This window comes from Coprinopsis cinerea (assembly GCF_000182895.1).
Source record: "Coprinopsis cinerea okayama7#130 chromosome 8 map unlocalized cont3.8, whole genome shotgun sequence".
Lineage (NCBI taxonomy): Eukaryota > Fungi > Basidiomycota > Agaricomycetes > Agaricales > Psathyrellaceae > Coprinopsis > Coprinopsis cinerea.
Genome location: NW_003307537.1, coordinates 1,245,366 through 1,260,401, shown reverse-complemented (window position 1 = coordinate 1,260,401; position 15,036 = coordinate 1,245,366). Strand labels below are relative to the sequence as shown.

Genomic DNA, 15,036 nt, shown 5'->3' with positions numbered 1-15,036 from the left:
CGCGCAACCGCTCGTCTGACCAATGAAACGCGATTAGCCACGCTCACATGACCAAGACACGCTTCAAGCGGAGTTTCAATCAAAAATTACATTGGGATTCTCTACAAAGCTACATACATAGTTCCAGTTAACCACTAACTTACGAACGCTAGTACACACTCTAGTGACAACCTCTACAATCAACTCCCTCTGCGCTTCCTCACTTCGCCATAGAGGCCTCTCAGGCTGGAAGATCTGCAGTACGACCCCATGAGGAAACAGGGCCTCAACCACCTTCCGCGCAAACCATTCCATCCGGGGTTTGTCACTGAAGGAGAGAGGTGGAGGGAAACAGTCTTGATACTGGCTGGAAGCGCTTATCCGCTGTCGTGGCCAGCCTCGTCCGATGGCTCGCCTGGGCAGTGCGCCAGGCAGCAGCCACGCGAGTTCAGTGAGAGTGGAGGCACTTTCGCACAGTAGTGATATCATCCAATCAAGGAACAAGATTTGCAAGAGCACGTCTGAGGTTAGGCGAAGGGTCATCGAGTAAGAATGGATGGGCGGCACTGGTGCCAGAGATTTGGGTGGAAGCCGTGGAATGGATGAGGTGGTATGGCTTTTTGGCGCCTTCTTTTTAATCGAAAGACCCTTGAACCAGGCGCTGAGTTTGCTAGATGGTGCGCTTGTCTGGTTTTTAGATGTTACTCGCCCAGAATGGAAGACTATGTATAGTCAACTGTAAGCTTTCAGCTTATCAGAAATTCGTTTTCGCACTCACCCCTCAGGTCGATGTCAGTCATCTGCTGCCCTGTCCCAATCTCCAGCATCCAACATCCCTTGCTCACGATCGAAGTAAACAATGAACAAAACTCGGACTTCCACTTCTCCGAGGTGAGTCTTAAATCCCTCGCAGTCGACAGGGTCACACACACCGGCGCTTCTATCTTAAACGCAAGTCGAACGTCGTCAAGCCTTGATGAGAGATGGAAAATGGTTCTCAGGTCATCTACGGCTTGTAGGAGTTCGCGTACGCCCGACTGAGTCATTCGTAGAGACATGTTTCGTAGCTGGTGTCCGAACGAGAAGGACTGCCTAGCCATGCTCAATACCTCGTGAGGCGGAGGGGCAGGCTCTGAATCGTCGGCCGGAAATGTTGCATTCTTCTCGAGCGCTAGGCCGTTCTGCTGAAAGGAAACCGAGAAAACGACGGCATTGAGAGCCCTGCAAGTTCGTGTTGGCTTTAAGACGTCATCACGGGCGAGATGAAGGAGGATTTGAAGTAATAGCTCTGTCTGTAATGTTGGAAGGGACCGCTGCATGTTCGAATTGGGAAGGATTTACGGTAAAGCCTGGACTCACTGGCTGCCTCAGAGAAGCCATCAATCACCCTTGGGTGTCCTCCTCGTCCATGTACATATTGCCCATGCGGAACGAAAAGTCGATCGTCCCTTGAGCACCCCATGGGTGGCGCCATCGATGAGCCAAACCAATCAATCTCCAGGAAACCCGATTAAATTCCATCTATAATAGGTGTAGATCCGCAGTGCGTCTCAAATATAGGTGAGATGCCAGTTTCACGGCAGGTCGTGAGTCCTCCTGGGCCTCCAAGCGATTAGGCTCAATGTCGGTTCGTCCACCAGGATTCCAGGTGGATGCGAAAACAGAAAGAAGCTTATTCCGACTCCGACTTGTCCGAAGGGAGCTTTGGTGGTAGAGGTGGCATGATAGGTGGAAGACGGGCGACTCGTTTCTCGACAATTTCCTTGTTGAGCATGGCCTCCTCTTCAGGGGAGAGGGTGAAGAACGATTGCTTCAGCCTGGCTAGCCATCTTCTGGGCTATTGGACGCGGACAACGTTGAGTGAAGACGGCCAGCGAGAGACGAAACGGGAACACGTACAGGCATGAAAACGTGTTCGTGATCTCCCCAGTCGTAAACGAAGATGGTATAGAGTGCAATAACTGGTATGCATTGTCAGCGAGCTTTCAAACTACCAGAAAGGTTACTATTCACCAGGAATGACAACCACGGATCCAACTCGAGACGTCGTGTAGACCCACGGGGGACGGAAATCATCGTCGTCCCTTTGTGAGCCCGGTGGTCTTCGTACTTCTGCATTTGAATGAGAGTTCCTGCATATTGGCCTGGTCCGGGACAGCCCCGCTCTCGAGATACGAATCAAAGACTGTCTAGATAGGCTGAGCATCGTGGAAGTTTTGGGACAAGCGCCGCGAAGTCCGGTTATCCATAAAGTCACCGGCTGTACGATCCGTCTGTCGGCTCCAAATTTATTCTTCTAAGTACTCTAATTATGGAGACAATCTATCTATCTTCCAGGCAGGCTCAGCGCTGATATCTTCGGTGTTGGTTCGCAGGTATCGAACTCGGTCGTGCAGACGCGATGGTTTACCGCTCCAAAACTCGACTTCCCTAATAAACGAGTCAGAAAGAAGGCCGATTATATTCAAGGGCAAACCCACTCTGGAATTATCCTCCATCCTCCCCAGAAATCCGGGGTGGGGACGTTACCTTCAGCATCGTCTGACTTGACCCCAAACTTCTCCTCGACCTTCTTCAAGCGTGCTTCCAATTCGTCCTCCTGGATTACAGTGCTCTGCTTGCTCGCCCATGCTCCCAATCTGCTTCCAACCGGTCGAGACTGGAAATATTCATCATTCTCCTGTTTCGTCAACCTCTCCACTCTCCCAATGACCCGGACAGAGCGATGAACCTCCCTCCAGTAGAACGCAAGGGCTGCATGAGGGTTCTCATCAAGTTCCTTGGACTTCCGAGAGGTGTAGTTGGTGAAGAAGACGAAACCCCGATGGTCGACCTGCTTGAAGAGCACAACGCGGGCTGAAGGGATGCCATTGGCAGTCGCAGTGGCAAGGGTCACGGCCTCAGGCTCATCGACACGGCGCTCCACGGCCTCCTTGAACCAACCCCTGAACTGATCCAGCGGAGAGTGAGCAGCATTGGTCGGGGTAAGATGATCAGCCGTCTGATATTGTTGGTGCTGAACGACTTGGATCGTATCCGGCGCTGGCTGTGAGAGAACCGTGTTCATGGTTGCGATGGGAAATTTTCTAGGTAGATTACTGGTCAGGGGGCGAGCAGGTAATGAAGGGGAGCGGGCTCGCAGTGATAGACGTCGGAGGGGCATTGGAGACCACTCAGTCCCGATAATGATGTTTGGGCCAATGGCCACCGTTGTAGGGTTAGGGTTACATAGCCTGGCCTGCGGTAGCCCATCGCTCTGGAGTGAGCGAACAGACTGGGGTATGGGCTGTCAGAGACTAGTTTTGTCGCTGTTGAAATCATCCCAAGCGACCGTCGTCGTCATCACGAACAGCGAGCAAGCCAAGGAAATAGAACGGCCATCACTGCCGTTGACCGGAGGTTCGGTGCCTAGGTGATCGACTCGGATCGTAGCGTGCCAGTGACTGCGAGCAGCTCTTCTCCTCCCATCCCCGACTTAATCTAGCTCGTCCTCGTCGTCCCCGCAACATCGAGCTCAAACCCAGAAATGCTGCACTCCATATACGACCTCACCACTTATTGCAGGAAAACAGCAGGCGATGTCCCCGCAAAGCTCGTCGTAAGCTCACAAGTTGCATTGCCCTGACTTGCTGCTCCTGACATGCGTCCTCCAGGGTGCTTCAACGACCGTCGTGGGGTCAAAGATGTACCTTTTTGTAAGCTTAAAGCCTATACAACCGCCTTCGCATGCTTAAACTTGCTTCAGGGTGGCAGATTGGTCACCGAGCGGCGCATGGTCTCTGATCTCTACGTATTCGACCTCGAAACTTTCGTGTGGGAGATGATCCCCTACACCCCAGGCGACGACATTCCACAACCCAGATACTTCCACAGCGCTGACGCATGTAGGCCTGGGCTCAATTCTACGCTGTCTCTTTACAGTTCTGACGATTTACAGGGAACGATCACCTTGTTATATTCGGTGGAATGAGCAACAAGTCCGACCCGTCCAGTCCAGAAGAACTCACAGTTCTCAACGATGTTCGCTTCTTTGACCTCAAGACTAGACGTTGGCTACCAAATGCACCAATCCCAGCATCGACCCCAGAAGGCCTGATACCCCGCGCCCGCTATGCTCATCTTTCTTCCGTCACAGCCGATCGACTTTTCATCATTGGCGGCCAGGATTTCTTCAACACTTGGCTTGACGATGTATGCGTCTACGACCTAATCGCTAAAGTTTGGGTTCAGCGAAGAGACTACCCCCGGCATTGCGGAACCTACCGAAGCGTCGCCGTTTCCTCCAATATCACCATCCGCTCCCCTCAGGACGAAGTCCAGGCAGGATATTCATCTTCCACGCTAGGACCGCCAGGCTCACGATTCCAACCAAGTAATAAATCCCTCCAAATCCCTCCAAGATCCTCCGCTTCAACGCCAGACATCACCCCTTCCACAAACCTCATTCACCTTCCGTACTCTGCCACTCCTACAGAAGATCACCCAAGCGACATCTACCTGTACAGCAATTACAACGTAAGTGCGCCCTTTATAACAATGCTACTCGCCGCTAACCATGATAAAGTTCACCGATGTTAAACGCGAGTTAGAAGTGTTCTCTCCCCTCCCCGACGTCGACTTCACCATTCAAGACCGGTCCAATGCCATGGTTGGAACGACATTTCCCCCAGGCCTACGATTCCCGACAGGCGCAATTCTGGGCTCCCATCTCATTATTGCCGGCACATACCTCGCCCACAGTTACCAGTCCTATTCCATCTGGGTCCTGGACCTCAACAGCATGACCTGGTCGCGTATCGATCCCGGCAAGGCTTTGGAGACAGGTTCCTGGTTTAGAGGATGCTTGTGGCCAGAATCAAACAAATTCCTGATATTCGGAAACAAGCACGGCAACTTGGTCGACGACTATAACCGCAGGCTTCTCAGTTGGGACCACGTAGCCGTCATTGATCTCGAAGCTTTCGGAATCTACCAAGCCCCGCCTCTCAAACTCGACATTCGAATGCAAGAGCTCGGACTTGCCGCATTGGAAGAGAGGGTGTTAACAGATTTTGAAATTGTCTGTGATGATGGTCGAAAGATCCCCTGTTCGCGCAAGATCCTGGAGGACAGGTGGCCGTGGTTCAAGGAGAAGCGACTGAGCCTGCTCAAGAGTGCAAACGCTACCCTGGCCCACCTCCCTACATCCATTATGCACGTCCCGCTCCCTGAGGTACCAGGTAGCATGAGCTTTGAACAGCCCAAGCTGGACCCCCGGTTGACACCTCGTCAATTCCATCTATCGGAACCGTACCCTATTGCGCTGGCGCTTGTACAATATCTTTATTCCCTGGCTCTGATTACTCCCCTTCAACATTCACCCACCGTGCTCAATCAACTCCTGGTGCTATCAATGACCTACAAACTTCCCCATCTGCAATCCCTCGTGAAGCACGCGATGCACCGGGCACTTTCAAATTCAACATCAGTGGGAGTGTATGAAGTAGCAACGCTTTGCAGTTGCCGAAGCCTTCAAATTCGGTGCGTGAAATCTCGCTCACTATGGTGACCACTTGCCCTTGTTCCTGAAACTGACTCTCCCCTCCCATTCTCACCCTTTATCCATCCCCTCCACCGATCTAGCGCGTTGAAAACTGTAATGGTGAGTACCTACCTCGAGCTCGGACGCTCTAGTATTTCCTTCGCCTTGGAGATCGTTCCTAACCGCAAGGCTGTCCTTGTTCCTTTCCAGTCGTATACGCAAAAGCGACCCTCGCGGTCCCGTGGCGACTCGACCGCACATAGGGAGACCGGGTCACGGATGCACGATTCCAGTCACAAAGCTGGTCCGTCGCACGGGCCTAACACCTCGGACCCACCGCAAAACCCGACCTTGGCCCATCTCTCCTCTACAGCTCGACCACGCGGGACATCAGACGCCAGGTGGCGGACGATGGGCGGTGGCATGGCTACCATGAACAGCGGCAGCGGCTACAGCAGCTCGGAATACAAGTAGACGGTATATCACTCTGGTCGTGGAATTGCAAGGCTTCTGAATCCAGGATGATAAGCATAATCTTTCGCCCCTTTCCCCACTTTGATTCATGTATTATTATTATTTACCCTTTTCTTTGTTCCCTTCGATTTACAGGCTTGCAGTTATGTGGGATTCATTCGTTTCATGTACCAGCTTTTCTTCGCATCTGGTCTGCCTCTAATTCGCTATCTGTTATCAAATTGGAAGTTCTGGAGCTTTCACGCTTGCCTGCCCCCTTCATGCTTTTAATCTTGTGATCTCTTGTCAGCTTGCAAGAACCTCCGGAAGGCCTCAATCGACTAAGGGATTGACATCGACGCCACCGCCCGCCGGCAGTGTTTGTCGTTATCCCATGTCAGTTAATTGTCTTGTGCAATCCGAGGTGTACTGATGCTCCGGGAAAGGGCGGTATCACGTCCATTGACAGGCTCTATGTACTTCTCACCAATGGCCGATGCAGACATGGGAATTGAATCCACCTCCTTATTCCACGGATGACACAACTTATGGAGACAATTCGCCCGGATAAGTAAGCGCTCGTCACCATCTTGAAGAATGTTTACTTCTTGCCTGAGAACGCTGACCACCCGAAAGACACGGTCGTTAATCACGTTTTGGCCTCGCAGATTCGAATCCCAGCTCAGAAAGGCTCCAAGATTGGATAGAGTGAGATGAGCAACCAGATCGTTTCGGGGGAGGACGTTCCGACCATGGTATACGTACCCCCCTGTCCCATCTTTACATGGACATGACGAAACCTCTGACCGTTTCCAACTAGAACTAGCTGAAAACTCGGGGTAACTACAGAGTTAATGTCGGCAAATTCGTTGTCGATTGGATGGTGTATGGCGTCTTCTGGCTTTGCTCTAGGGCCGAGTCAAGTGTCCGGAGGAATGTAATGGAATATACATACTACATACAGTCCGAGCCACTGCGTCCGGAAATCCCGACCCAGTCAGCTGGGCCCTGCTGGATGATTAAATCGAAGCTCACCTCTAATGCAGAGTTGGTTCTTGACCCACTCCCAGCCCTGGACCTGATCTACATCGGGACCAATGTCGAGAATCTTGCGGCGGCAGAAATTCCATGGAACACCGGCTTGAGGTCGAAACGCATAAGGGATCAAAGAAACAACTCGCCACCATATGTTTCTGCGTTAGTACACTGGACTCCGGGATGACATCCCATTCTATGTGAATGTTTCATGATATAACGAAGACGAAGGGGGTAAAAGCTAGATCAATAACGCCAGCCCTGAGAATTCTGTGGGTCAGCATGGTCCGTATTTGTGCTTGAGCGTCTTGCAAATCTGATTTGGGATCCCTGTCGGATAGCTGAATCTTGACATGCACCATCTTTTTGTCGCGAAGCATCACAGAATCACACATACAACAACTGAAATGTGGGATTCTGGCACTGACATCTCTTGGAACTCGGCATGGATTTGCTGATGTGGGAAGGCATTGCGGTAATGAATGTCTTCGACCAAGGTGTACCCTGGTGGAAGCGCTCGAATAACGACGGTGATATCGGTCATGAAAGAGGGAATGATTGCGCAGATGTATTACTTATCAAGTACAGAGAAATGCCGGCTATGAAATATCGAGGTGAGGGATGAAGTGGATGGTTGGAAAGTCGTAACGGGGTTCGTGTACAGAAAACAGAGCGGGAAGGAATTAGGGACGACAAAGGGGCGACACAGAGAGCGAGTGAAGCTACTTCAATGCATGAGGAGAAGTTAATGTGAGAGTCGTGCGAAGAGTTAAGAGGCTAGCGCATCAATCGCATCGCGAAGGTCAGGGCTTGAAGATTGCAGCCTGCGGGCAATTGCGCGGTGAAGAGCTTCGGGTTCATCGAGGTTGGTGGAGTTCAGGAGATACGACAGAGCCGAAGCGCGCTGCTGCGAGGTCATTGAACCCGAACTTGGTTGGGGAAGGATAAGATGTTCGACATCATCCACGGAGGAGGATGCCAAAAGAGGAACAGCTCCCTCTGGCGGTGCGCTAATGGGTAGGGATGCATTGGGTGGCGGTGAGGATTGTGGTGGGGAAATGATGTGGTTGACTAGAATGAATGGTGTCAATGAGTTAAAGAGGTCATACAATTTCACTGGCACATACACTCTTTAGCATGTGCAGTTTCTTTCTGGCGTTGACATGCGTTGCCGTCCGGGCAGTCTGGACGACCGAGGATAGCCGTGTCAAGATGGCCTTTCTGTCGTTCGCGAATCCACCAATCCTTGAGTCCCCAGAGAAGTGCTTCTGCAGCACAGACTCGACAGATCCGGTTGAAAGGTCCTTGGGGAATGGCATCGAGGACGCCACCATGCACATCGAGGAATGCGTCCGATTCCAAGAAAGGCTGCAGACCGCGGGGTTGGGCTAGCGTATGCGTTATGATCTACATTCCGAAGGTCAATGTGACGGGCAGAAAAAGTGAGCTCATGACACACCTCTCGATAAATCTGACGGGGCAACTTGTTTTGGGTTCTAAGATAGTCGAAAAGGATATCGACTTCATAGGTATTCCCATCAAACGATTCATACACTTCCGCTGATTCGATGAGGTCACCGACGTTCGCCAAACCCTGGGGGTGCTGTAGGGCGAGGGGTACCGCGGAGCATCTACCTGGAATGTTGATGCCACAAAACACGACTTTACATAAATCGCACTTGGTGGTTAGTGGTGCTTCAAGGGCGAGCAAATTCTCACTATATCACGGGGACCATCAGTCTCCCCTGTTTGTGGAACGGCGCCAGATACATACCAATGTCCGCACTGTCCATGGCCAGGCGGGATGCCGTCGTCGAGGTGCCATGCATTGTCGGGGTCTGCTGCAGGATCTGGAATAGGGTGAGGACATCTCCAACCATGGGGATTGCCTGGAGGACAGTTGGGACAGGGCTGGGCAAGGTCCGCGTTAACATTGATTGTCGGTTCGGGCGAGGGCTCCTTCGGGCTTGGGATCTGTGAGTAGGATGAGTGATACCGTCACAGAGTTCACAATTGACGTAGACATACGCGGAGCGAAGAACCATGCCTGTAGACTTCATCGGCTTGGGCCCTCTCACCCGCTGCCCGTGTTTTCTCGGGAGCAAGGCGCAGAAGGGTATCCAGAAGAGGTTGGATGGCTCGAAATGGCGTTACAAGGGAAGAAACGCCTCTACAGGCCGGGCAATTCGTCCCACCATTCTGAATAAATATTCACGTTAGAATACGGCGCCAGAGCTGAGTGACACGGATTCGGACAGAGACCATCCGTGGTGGCGATATTGGATTTTGAAAAGTAACTCACCCTGACCCATAGAACACAGCAGCTTAAAGACAGTCGTTAGTTTACAGGTCTGAGTAACGAGTTGAGAAGTTGAGAGTGCATACCTTCCGCAGAAGAAGTGTTGGCATGGTAGGACGAGGACTGGGTTATACACCAGCTCAGAACAGCAGCCACACTGCAGCTCCAGCGCGAGTTCATCCACCATCCTCGCGTCTTGGGATTTTTCCGCGTCCTGTTCAACTATCGACGCCTTATCAGCCTCCTCCTTCAGGCGTTTACGCACTGGCTGGTCGCCGTTCTCAAATGATGGAGACGCAGGTCGTTTGAGAGTGGCGCTGAGGCTCATCGCGCAATGGGATGACTCAGGCACTGGTAGCTGTTGTTGTTGCTGTGTGGTCATGGCGTTGACCTGGTCTTCGCTCATATCTTGGCTGTCGTTGTCGTTGTCGTTGTCGTTGTCGTGGTTAGAGTTGCGTTCGTTCCCGCCGAGGCCCTGGCTGACAGAATAAAGCCACACTTCCAAACGCGGTAACCCTAATTAACAATTGCTTGGCCTACCCGATCCGAACAACCCGGCCGAGTCACCCTTGCGCGTCGAGTCTGGCAATGCGCACCTATGCAGAAGAGTAGAAATCATGCTACTTATTGGAGAGTTACAGTAAACACAACGCCAGAAAGGACGACTGGTGCAGACAAAGTCAACCCAAAGAATACAGATAGGCAGGTATAGAATATAAAGGGGCTGTACGGCGAAAGAACGAAGGGCGTGTCATTATTACAAGCAATTGAATAATCAGCGACGAAGTATTAAACGAGAGCCTCAGGAGTAGATGGGAGTGGCAAGGTAAGGTTAGGTGGAGGTGGGGGACTGATACCAGCAGTATAGCAGGCTTGCTCGAGCTTGTCTCGGAGAGCATCGTATCGAAGGCGTTGCTCTAGCAGGGTGATCAATCTCAGGGTCCAAGGCAAAGTAGTTAGACCTTACCGAGACACGGCCAAAGTGCTGTAAGGTAGTCGATTGCAGGGAGCAATGCCTTGCAAACGTCGAGCGCGACCGTCAAAGAGTTGTCACATTGCCACAAAGCGAGCGCGCGACCGATCTGCCCCATGAACCAAAAGACAAAGAAAGGTCGACGGGCAAGGAGATTGTTGGCGTTGCCAGTGATGGTGTGAAGGCCCAGCATGAAGCGTTGAGCAACCGTCGCTTGATGGGACACTGGGGAGGAGGTAAGCACATGGTTCAGATGTGAATACAGACAAACACGTACGCCATTCCTCAGCCTTCGTACGATGGAACAAACTGTCAACATTTCTACCGGTTGGTGGGAAATTAGGACCACCATCCAATCAACGAAGCTGGAAGGAACTTACGCCGAAACGAGGGGCACAAAGCGGCGAAATTCGTAGGAAATGCACATTCTAGTACTGTAGAGCGATCAGTAGGGGTCGAGGTAGAGGCTAAGGGGCAACGTACTTGAAGATGTACTCTCTGGCCTGGAAAATGAAAGCTCGCTCAATAGCGCAGGTGTGCTTGTTCAATGCTTGCTCAAGAGCGTCTGCTTCTATCCACGCTTTGACAGCGAACTGCGCCTTGTCGGTATCGCTCGCGCGAGCGTTATTCCGCATCCTGATACAACCATGCCAAAGCAAGAAGGCGCGGTCAAACAGTGCCCAAACCGTGTCCTTCGAGGATTGTTGACCAGAAAGGGAGGGCGAACGAGCAACCGACTCTCCCGAGAAGAGGAGGGCATACTGTGTAACTAAGGCTGAGCTTCTGATAAACCAGGGTGGTAGAGAAATCCACGTACATTCGCAGGGTCAGAAATGAACAAGTCTAGTCCGGTTTGTCTATGGGCCATTGTGTATGAAATGTGGCCAGCTGCCAGGATCATTGAGCTCCAGCACAGGCGGCGGATCGATTCTTTGCGAAGATCCGCTTCTGACCAGCCTTCACCCCAGGCCGGGGTAGACCCCCACATGGGAACCAGGTCGTTGGCGGAGGACCAGTTTTCGCCAAGGGTCATAGATTGACAGGTGCATCCCGATGGTTCGGGGTGCGATACATTATGTGCCGGATAACTGAGGTCGGGGACAGTTGGTTGGTCCGGGTACCAAAGCCGATTGCCAGAAACTTGCGTTAAGCGGCGGTGGGGTTGGCTCACGACCGGCACAGATCCCGGAGGGAAGAGTGTTGTGTTGGGATCGTCCGCATCCACGAGGGTGAGGGAAAGACTGCGAATGAGTGAGTCCAACATGAGCATAGAGGAGCCCGATCTCTCCGAGCTATGAGAGGGATGGGCACAAACTTCGAACAAGGCAAGCAACTATCGAGCATCGTCAGAAGCGTGAAGAAGGCAAGGCAACACAACGTACCCATGCTGCCTGAGCGAGTGTCTCATCGATCCACCCTGAATTGAAGCTCGCCTCCAAAGCACCCTGGGCTTCGTCCCGAAATCTTAACGCGCGCTCGCGTCCTCCTTGGCCGTTGCCAACCTCAGAGCTCTGGAAGAACGTGGAAATGGCGAGTAGGGCAAGGACCAAACTGGGTTGCATGCGTTCCCGTTTGTGAGGGTCATAAAAGTTGCCGAAGAACGTCGGGAGATGGAAGAACGAGAACCAGTAGTTCGACGCACGGAAGATCCAGCGCAAGTCAGCCCCAATTTTATGGGAAATGGTCTCGCGTTCCGAGGCGGATATGGCTCTGAGATGAAAGGGGTTGGAAGAGGCGTATAGAGACAAGAGTGAGTCCCACCAGACTTTGCGGGTAAAGTTCAACGAGGGCTGGCTACCAATGTCGATTTCCTGACGTTGTTGATGAGCACATTCTTCACCGTTCTCGTCGATTTCGGTGATGTATCCCCCTCTGGTCTCGACGTGGGGGTGAGGAGGCATCATGGAGAAATGGTCAAAGGGGTAGTCATAAGTCGGAGAAGGCATCTATAATTGCAACCCGATGGAAACATGTCTGTAAATATAACCTCTATGAATCTAAAAGACAAGGATGTTACGCACAGCGGACGATTTCCTGCTGTCGGTAAGTGAATAACCCCCCAACAGATCTGGACAGTCAACTAGCCCATGACACCCACATTCCGGCGGATAAGGTTTAACGAAGTCGGGCACCGAGTGGCTAGGTTGTTCAGGATGAGGTTGATTGGCATGTGCGTTGATTGGATGGGGGCCGGGGTCAAGAGGGGACTGAGGCAGAGCCTGGACTAGGGGCTCGACAGCTGGTGCCTGTTTGGAGATGGTATTTGCGTTCGTGTCGCTGTTTGACGCAGTGGTATCTGACCGGGTCGTGCGACGTCGTCGCCGCGGGCCTACAACTTCGCCATTAGCCCCACGCGCTGACCTCTGGCGAGCGCCTGGACACTTGTCGGGGCCGCGGCGTTTTGGGACGGAGTCGTAGGTGCAGTCGTTGTTTCCTGTAGTACGGCGGCTGCAGTTGTGACAAGTTGGCTTTGCGCCATCGCACCTGATCTTCCTCGTTCGACTAAATTAAAAAATTCCGCCTGTTATTTCCCGACTCGGAGACATAAGAGAGGGCCGTTACTCACCATTGGATGCATGCAACGTAGACACGTTCGCGAGGCTTGCCCTGGGTGGTGGGAGGCTGGTCTGGGGCAAGCTCGATCCGAGGCTTTTCTCGTCGGGATTTCTTGGGCTTGGGGGGATCCGCTGGGGGCGGGGGTGGCGCAGAGGGGGCAGATGGTGGTGGTGGAATTGTGGGCGACACAGAGACAGAGCTCGGGGAGTGGGACTGGTTGCTGTGTTGCCCCCAGAAGTCCGAGTCGAGGGAATGGTCTGTGTGCAGTGACGCTTGCGGTGGGGGGAGGATTTGGTCTGATTCAGGACTATAGGCCGAATGAGACGGGGTGAGGGTGAAGTCGTTCAGGGACACAGGTGGCAAATCATGTCGTTTCATGGTATGTGGTAATGGCGACACCATCGGGACCCGGTCTGTGTATTGACTTCGATAAGACGAAGAAGGCAAGTTCATGTCAGGCGGACTGTGATGCCGTCTGTCGTAGGATTGGGCATACACCATCGACGGCGTTGCTGTGAGATGCTCTCTCGGATAATAGTGCTTTCGCGAACCCCCATAGAAGCTGGATTCGCCGTGGTAGAAGTCATCGCGAGCATGCTCTGGCGCGAACTGGCGCGGTATGGACGATGATGCGATACTGGGGATCTGTGTGTGTTCTGTGAAGTAGTCTGGGCCGCGATAAGGAGGAATTTCAGGGGAGAATGGCTGGGAGTTGGCAGTACGGGGACGGTTTGTGGTGAACATGGGTACAAGTCAAACGGTGTCAGCGGCAAGACTCATGGACCCCAGGGAATGGAATTGGCCAACAGTGAAAAGATATGCCGGCCAAATATATGTTTGCAGAAAGTTGGCAGAGCATTTGTTGGGAAGCTTTCTATGGAAGGCGCAGCCATAGGGTCGATCTCAGGGTTTTCGCAATCGGGCCCTGTTGCCATCTGTTCAATGTTGCCCCTTGTTTGCAATTTCCTTTATCGGCTTCACCCTCTCCTTGGGTGCCAACCATCGCTCTGGCCCCTCGTCCCTGCTCCTCCACGTAAAAGCTCCCTTTTTCTCCCACCGACCTTTCGCTCAATATTACCTCCCTTTGTGTCCCTCGCCCTTTGCTTCGTCGCCAGCAGCCAGCAGCAAGTCCGTTTTTCGTGCCATACCCTCACATGCTCCGGCAAGCAACCCCTTTTTGGCCGGAGCCGGGGAACCCCTTTTGTCATCTGTCAAGATTCCGAAAACCCGATCTGGCCAGATCGTTCTCCAGCGCCTGCCATGGCTTGTTGCTACCTTGGGCTTTTAATTCAATGCCTGCTCGTTTGGTCAACTGAGCCACTTCTCCTTCTCAGACTCTATCACAAGTTTGTTTCCTCTCCCAAAAGACGGCTTGTCGTCCAGACCATTTGTCATACATTGACAGGTTCATATGGGATACCGTATTGTGATTTTTGAACATTGCGCTTCTCAGAATCTCCTCCAAGTCCTTATTCGCGCTCACTCTCTGTCCCAATTCTTCCCTGGGTTTTCCCGTGCGCCGCGACTCTGCGTATGTTTTGTCCCGAATGGACCATGCACAAACTTCGGCCTTTAACATGTCAATGGTAAGGTCATACACCCGTTTACCAATGAAAGGCCTGTGACTTACACGACCCAATTCTCTCGCTTGCCTCGTTATTACTCTGCCATGTCCGTGTCATAGTCGGATCACGCCCACGTCACGCCTACGCATTAGTCCAAGGCGGGGGCCCGTTCGACCGTGTTTCTCGGTCACTACTTCCCTCGCACTTCATTCAATCCGTAACGCTGTCGAGTCAGGACTTGCAAAGGTAAACTGTCCCCAAGATTAGGGAAGTCTGGAGAAACTCGGAGGACATCCTTCCGGCCGTTGTTCCACACAACGGCCCTGACCGCAGTTGGATATACGATAAGGACATTGCCGTTCGATCGTGCAGGTTCAAAAACACGGACCCAGCAACCCAACACTTCCCATACTACCATGCGGTACCCAAATCTCACGTCATCTTTCGTCGTGAGGTTACAATTGTTTTGACCTCGGAGCGCGCTCAGCGCAATGGATACCTAGGCTAACGTATCCTTTACACACAGCGTTATTCGACGGTGAAGATCAACGATTGCATATACGGCATCTCGTACCTGGCCCAGGGCCAGATTGCTGCCCTCCCGGGGGTCGAAGACGACGAGGCCAAGAACCGATCGCTTTAACTCATCTCTCTC

General features: G+C 52.5%; 5 protein-coding genes across 5 annotated transcripts; 1 reads left to right on the top strand and 4 right to left on the bottom strand.

The window, feature by feature from the left end:
* Positions 1-86: 86 nt before the first annotated feature.
* Positions 87-1,298, bottom strand: CC1G_15004 (hypothetical protein; the record flags this gene model as incomplete). The annotated part of the gene is made up of 3 exons (XM_002910627.1): positions 87-101; positions 160-701; positions 758-1,298. 3 exons carry the CDS (start codon positions 1,296-1,298, stop codon positions 87-89), a joined length of 1,098 nt encoding a protein of 365 aa, XP_002910673.1.
* A 353-nt stretch (positions 1,299-1,651) lies between these two features.
* Positions 1,652-3,046, bottom strand: CC1G_02918 (pyridoxamine-phosphate oxidase; the record flags this gene model as incomplete). Its single annotated transcript, XM_001835778.2, has 3 exons — positions 1,652-1,816; positions 1,879-1,940; positions 2,509-3,046. 3 exons carry the CDS (start codon positions 3,044-3,046, stop codon positions 1,652-1,654), a joined length of 765 nt encoding a protein of 254 aa, XP_001835830.2.
* Positions 3,047-3,505: 459 nt separating this feature from the next.
* On the top strand, positions 3,506-5,974 carry CC1G_02917 (regulatory protein ral2; the record flags this gene model as incomplete). Its single annotated transcript, XM_001835777.2, has 6 exons — positions 3,506-3,577; positions 3,633-3,674; positions 3,725-3,863; positions 3,917-4,494; positions 4,544-5,499; positions 5,602-5,974. 6 exons carry the CDS (start codon positions 3,506-3,508, stop codon positions 5,972-5,974), a joined length of 2,160 nt encoding a protein of 719 aa, XP_001835829.2.
* A 1,783-nt stretch (positions 5,975-7,757) lies between these two features.
* Positions 7,758-9,693, bottom strand: CC1G_02916 (hypothetical protein; the record flags this gene model as incomplete). Its single annotated transcript, XM_001835776.1, has 7 exons — positions 7,758-8,059; positions 8,116-8,395; positions 8,448-8,706; positions 8,763-8,962; positions 9,017-9,187; positions 9,291-9,312; positions 9,374-9,693. 7 exons carry the CDS (start codon positions 9,691-9,693, stop codon positions 7,758-7,760), a joined length of 1,554 nt encoding a protein of 517 aa, XP_001835828.1.
* A 383-nt stretch (positions 9,694-10,076) lies between these two features.
* CC1G_02915 (hypothetical protein) lies at positions 10,077-13,194 on the bottom strand (the record flags this gene model as incomplete). The annotated part of the gene is made up of 9 exons (XM_001835775.2): positions 10,077-10,204; positions 10,255-10,485; positions 10,538-10,581; positions 10,641-10,694; positions 10,744-11,021; positions 11,078-11,593; positions 11,643-12,206; positions 12,282-12,762; positions 12,827-13,194. 9 exons carry the CDS (start codon positions 13,192-13,194, stop codon positions 10,077-10,079), a joined length of 2,664 nt encoding a protein of 887 aa, XP_001835827.2.
* Between the last annotated feature and the right edge of the window lie 1,842 nt (positions 13,195-15,036).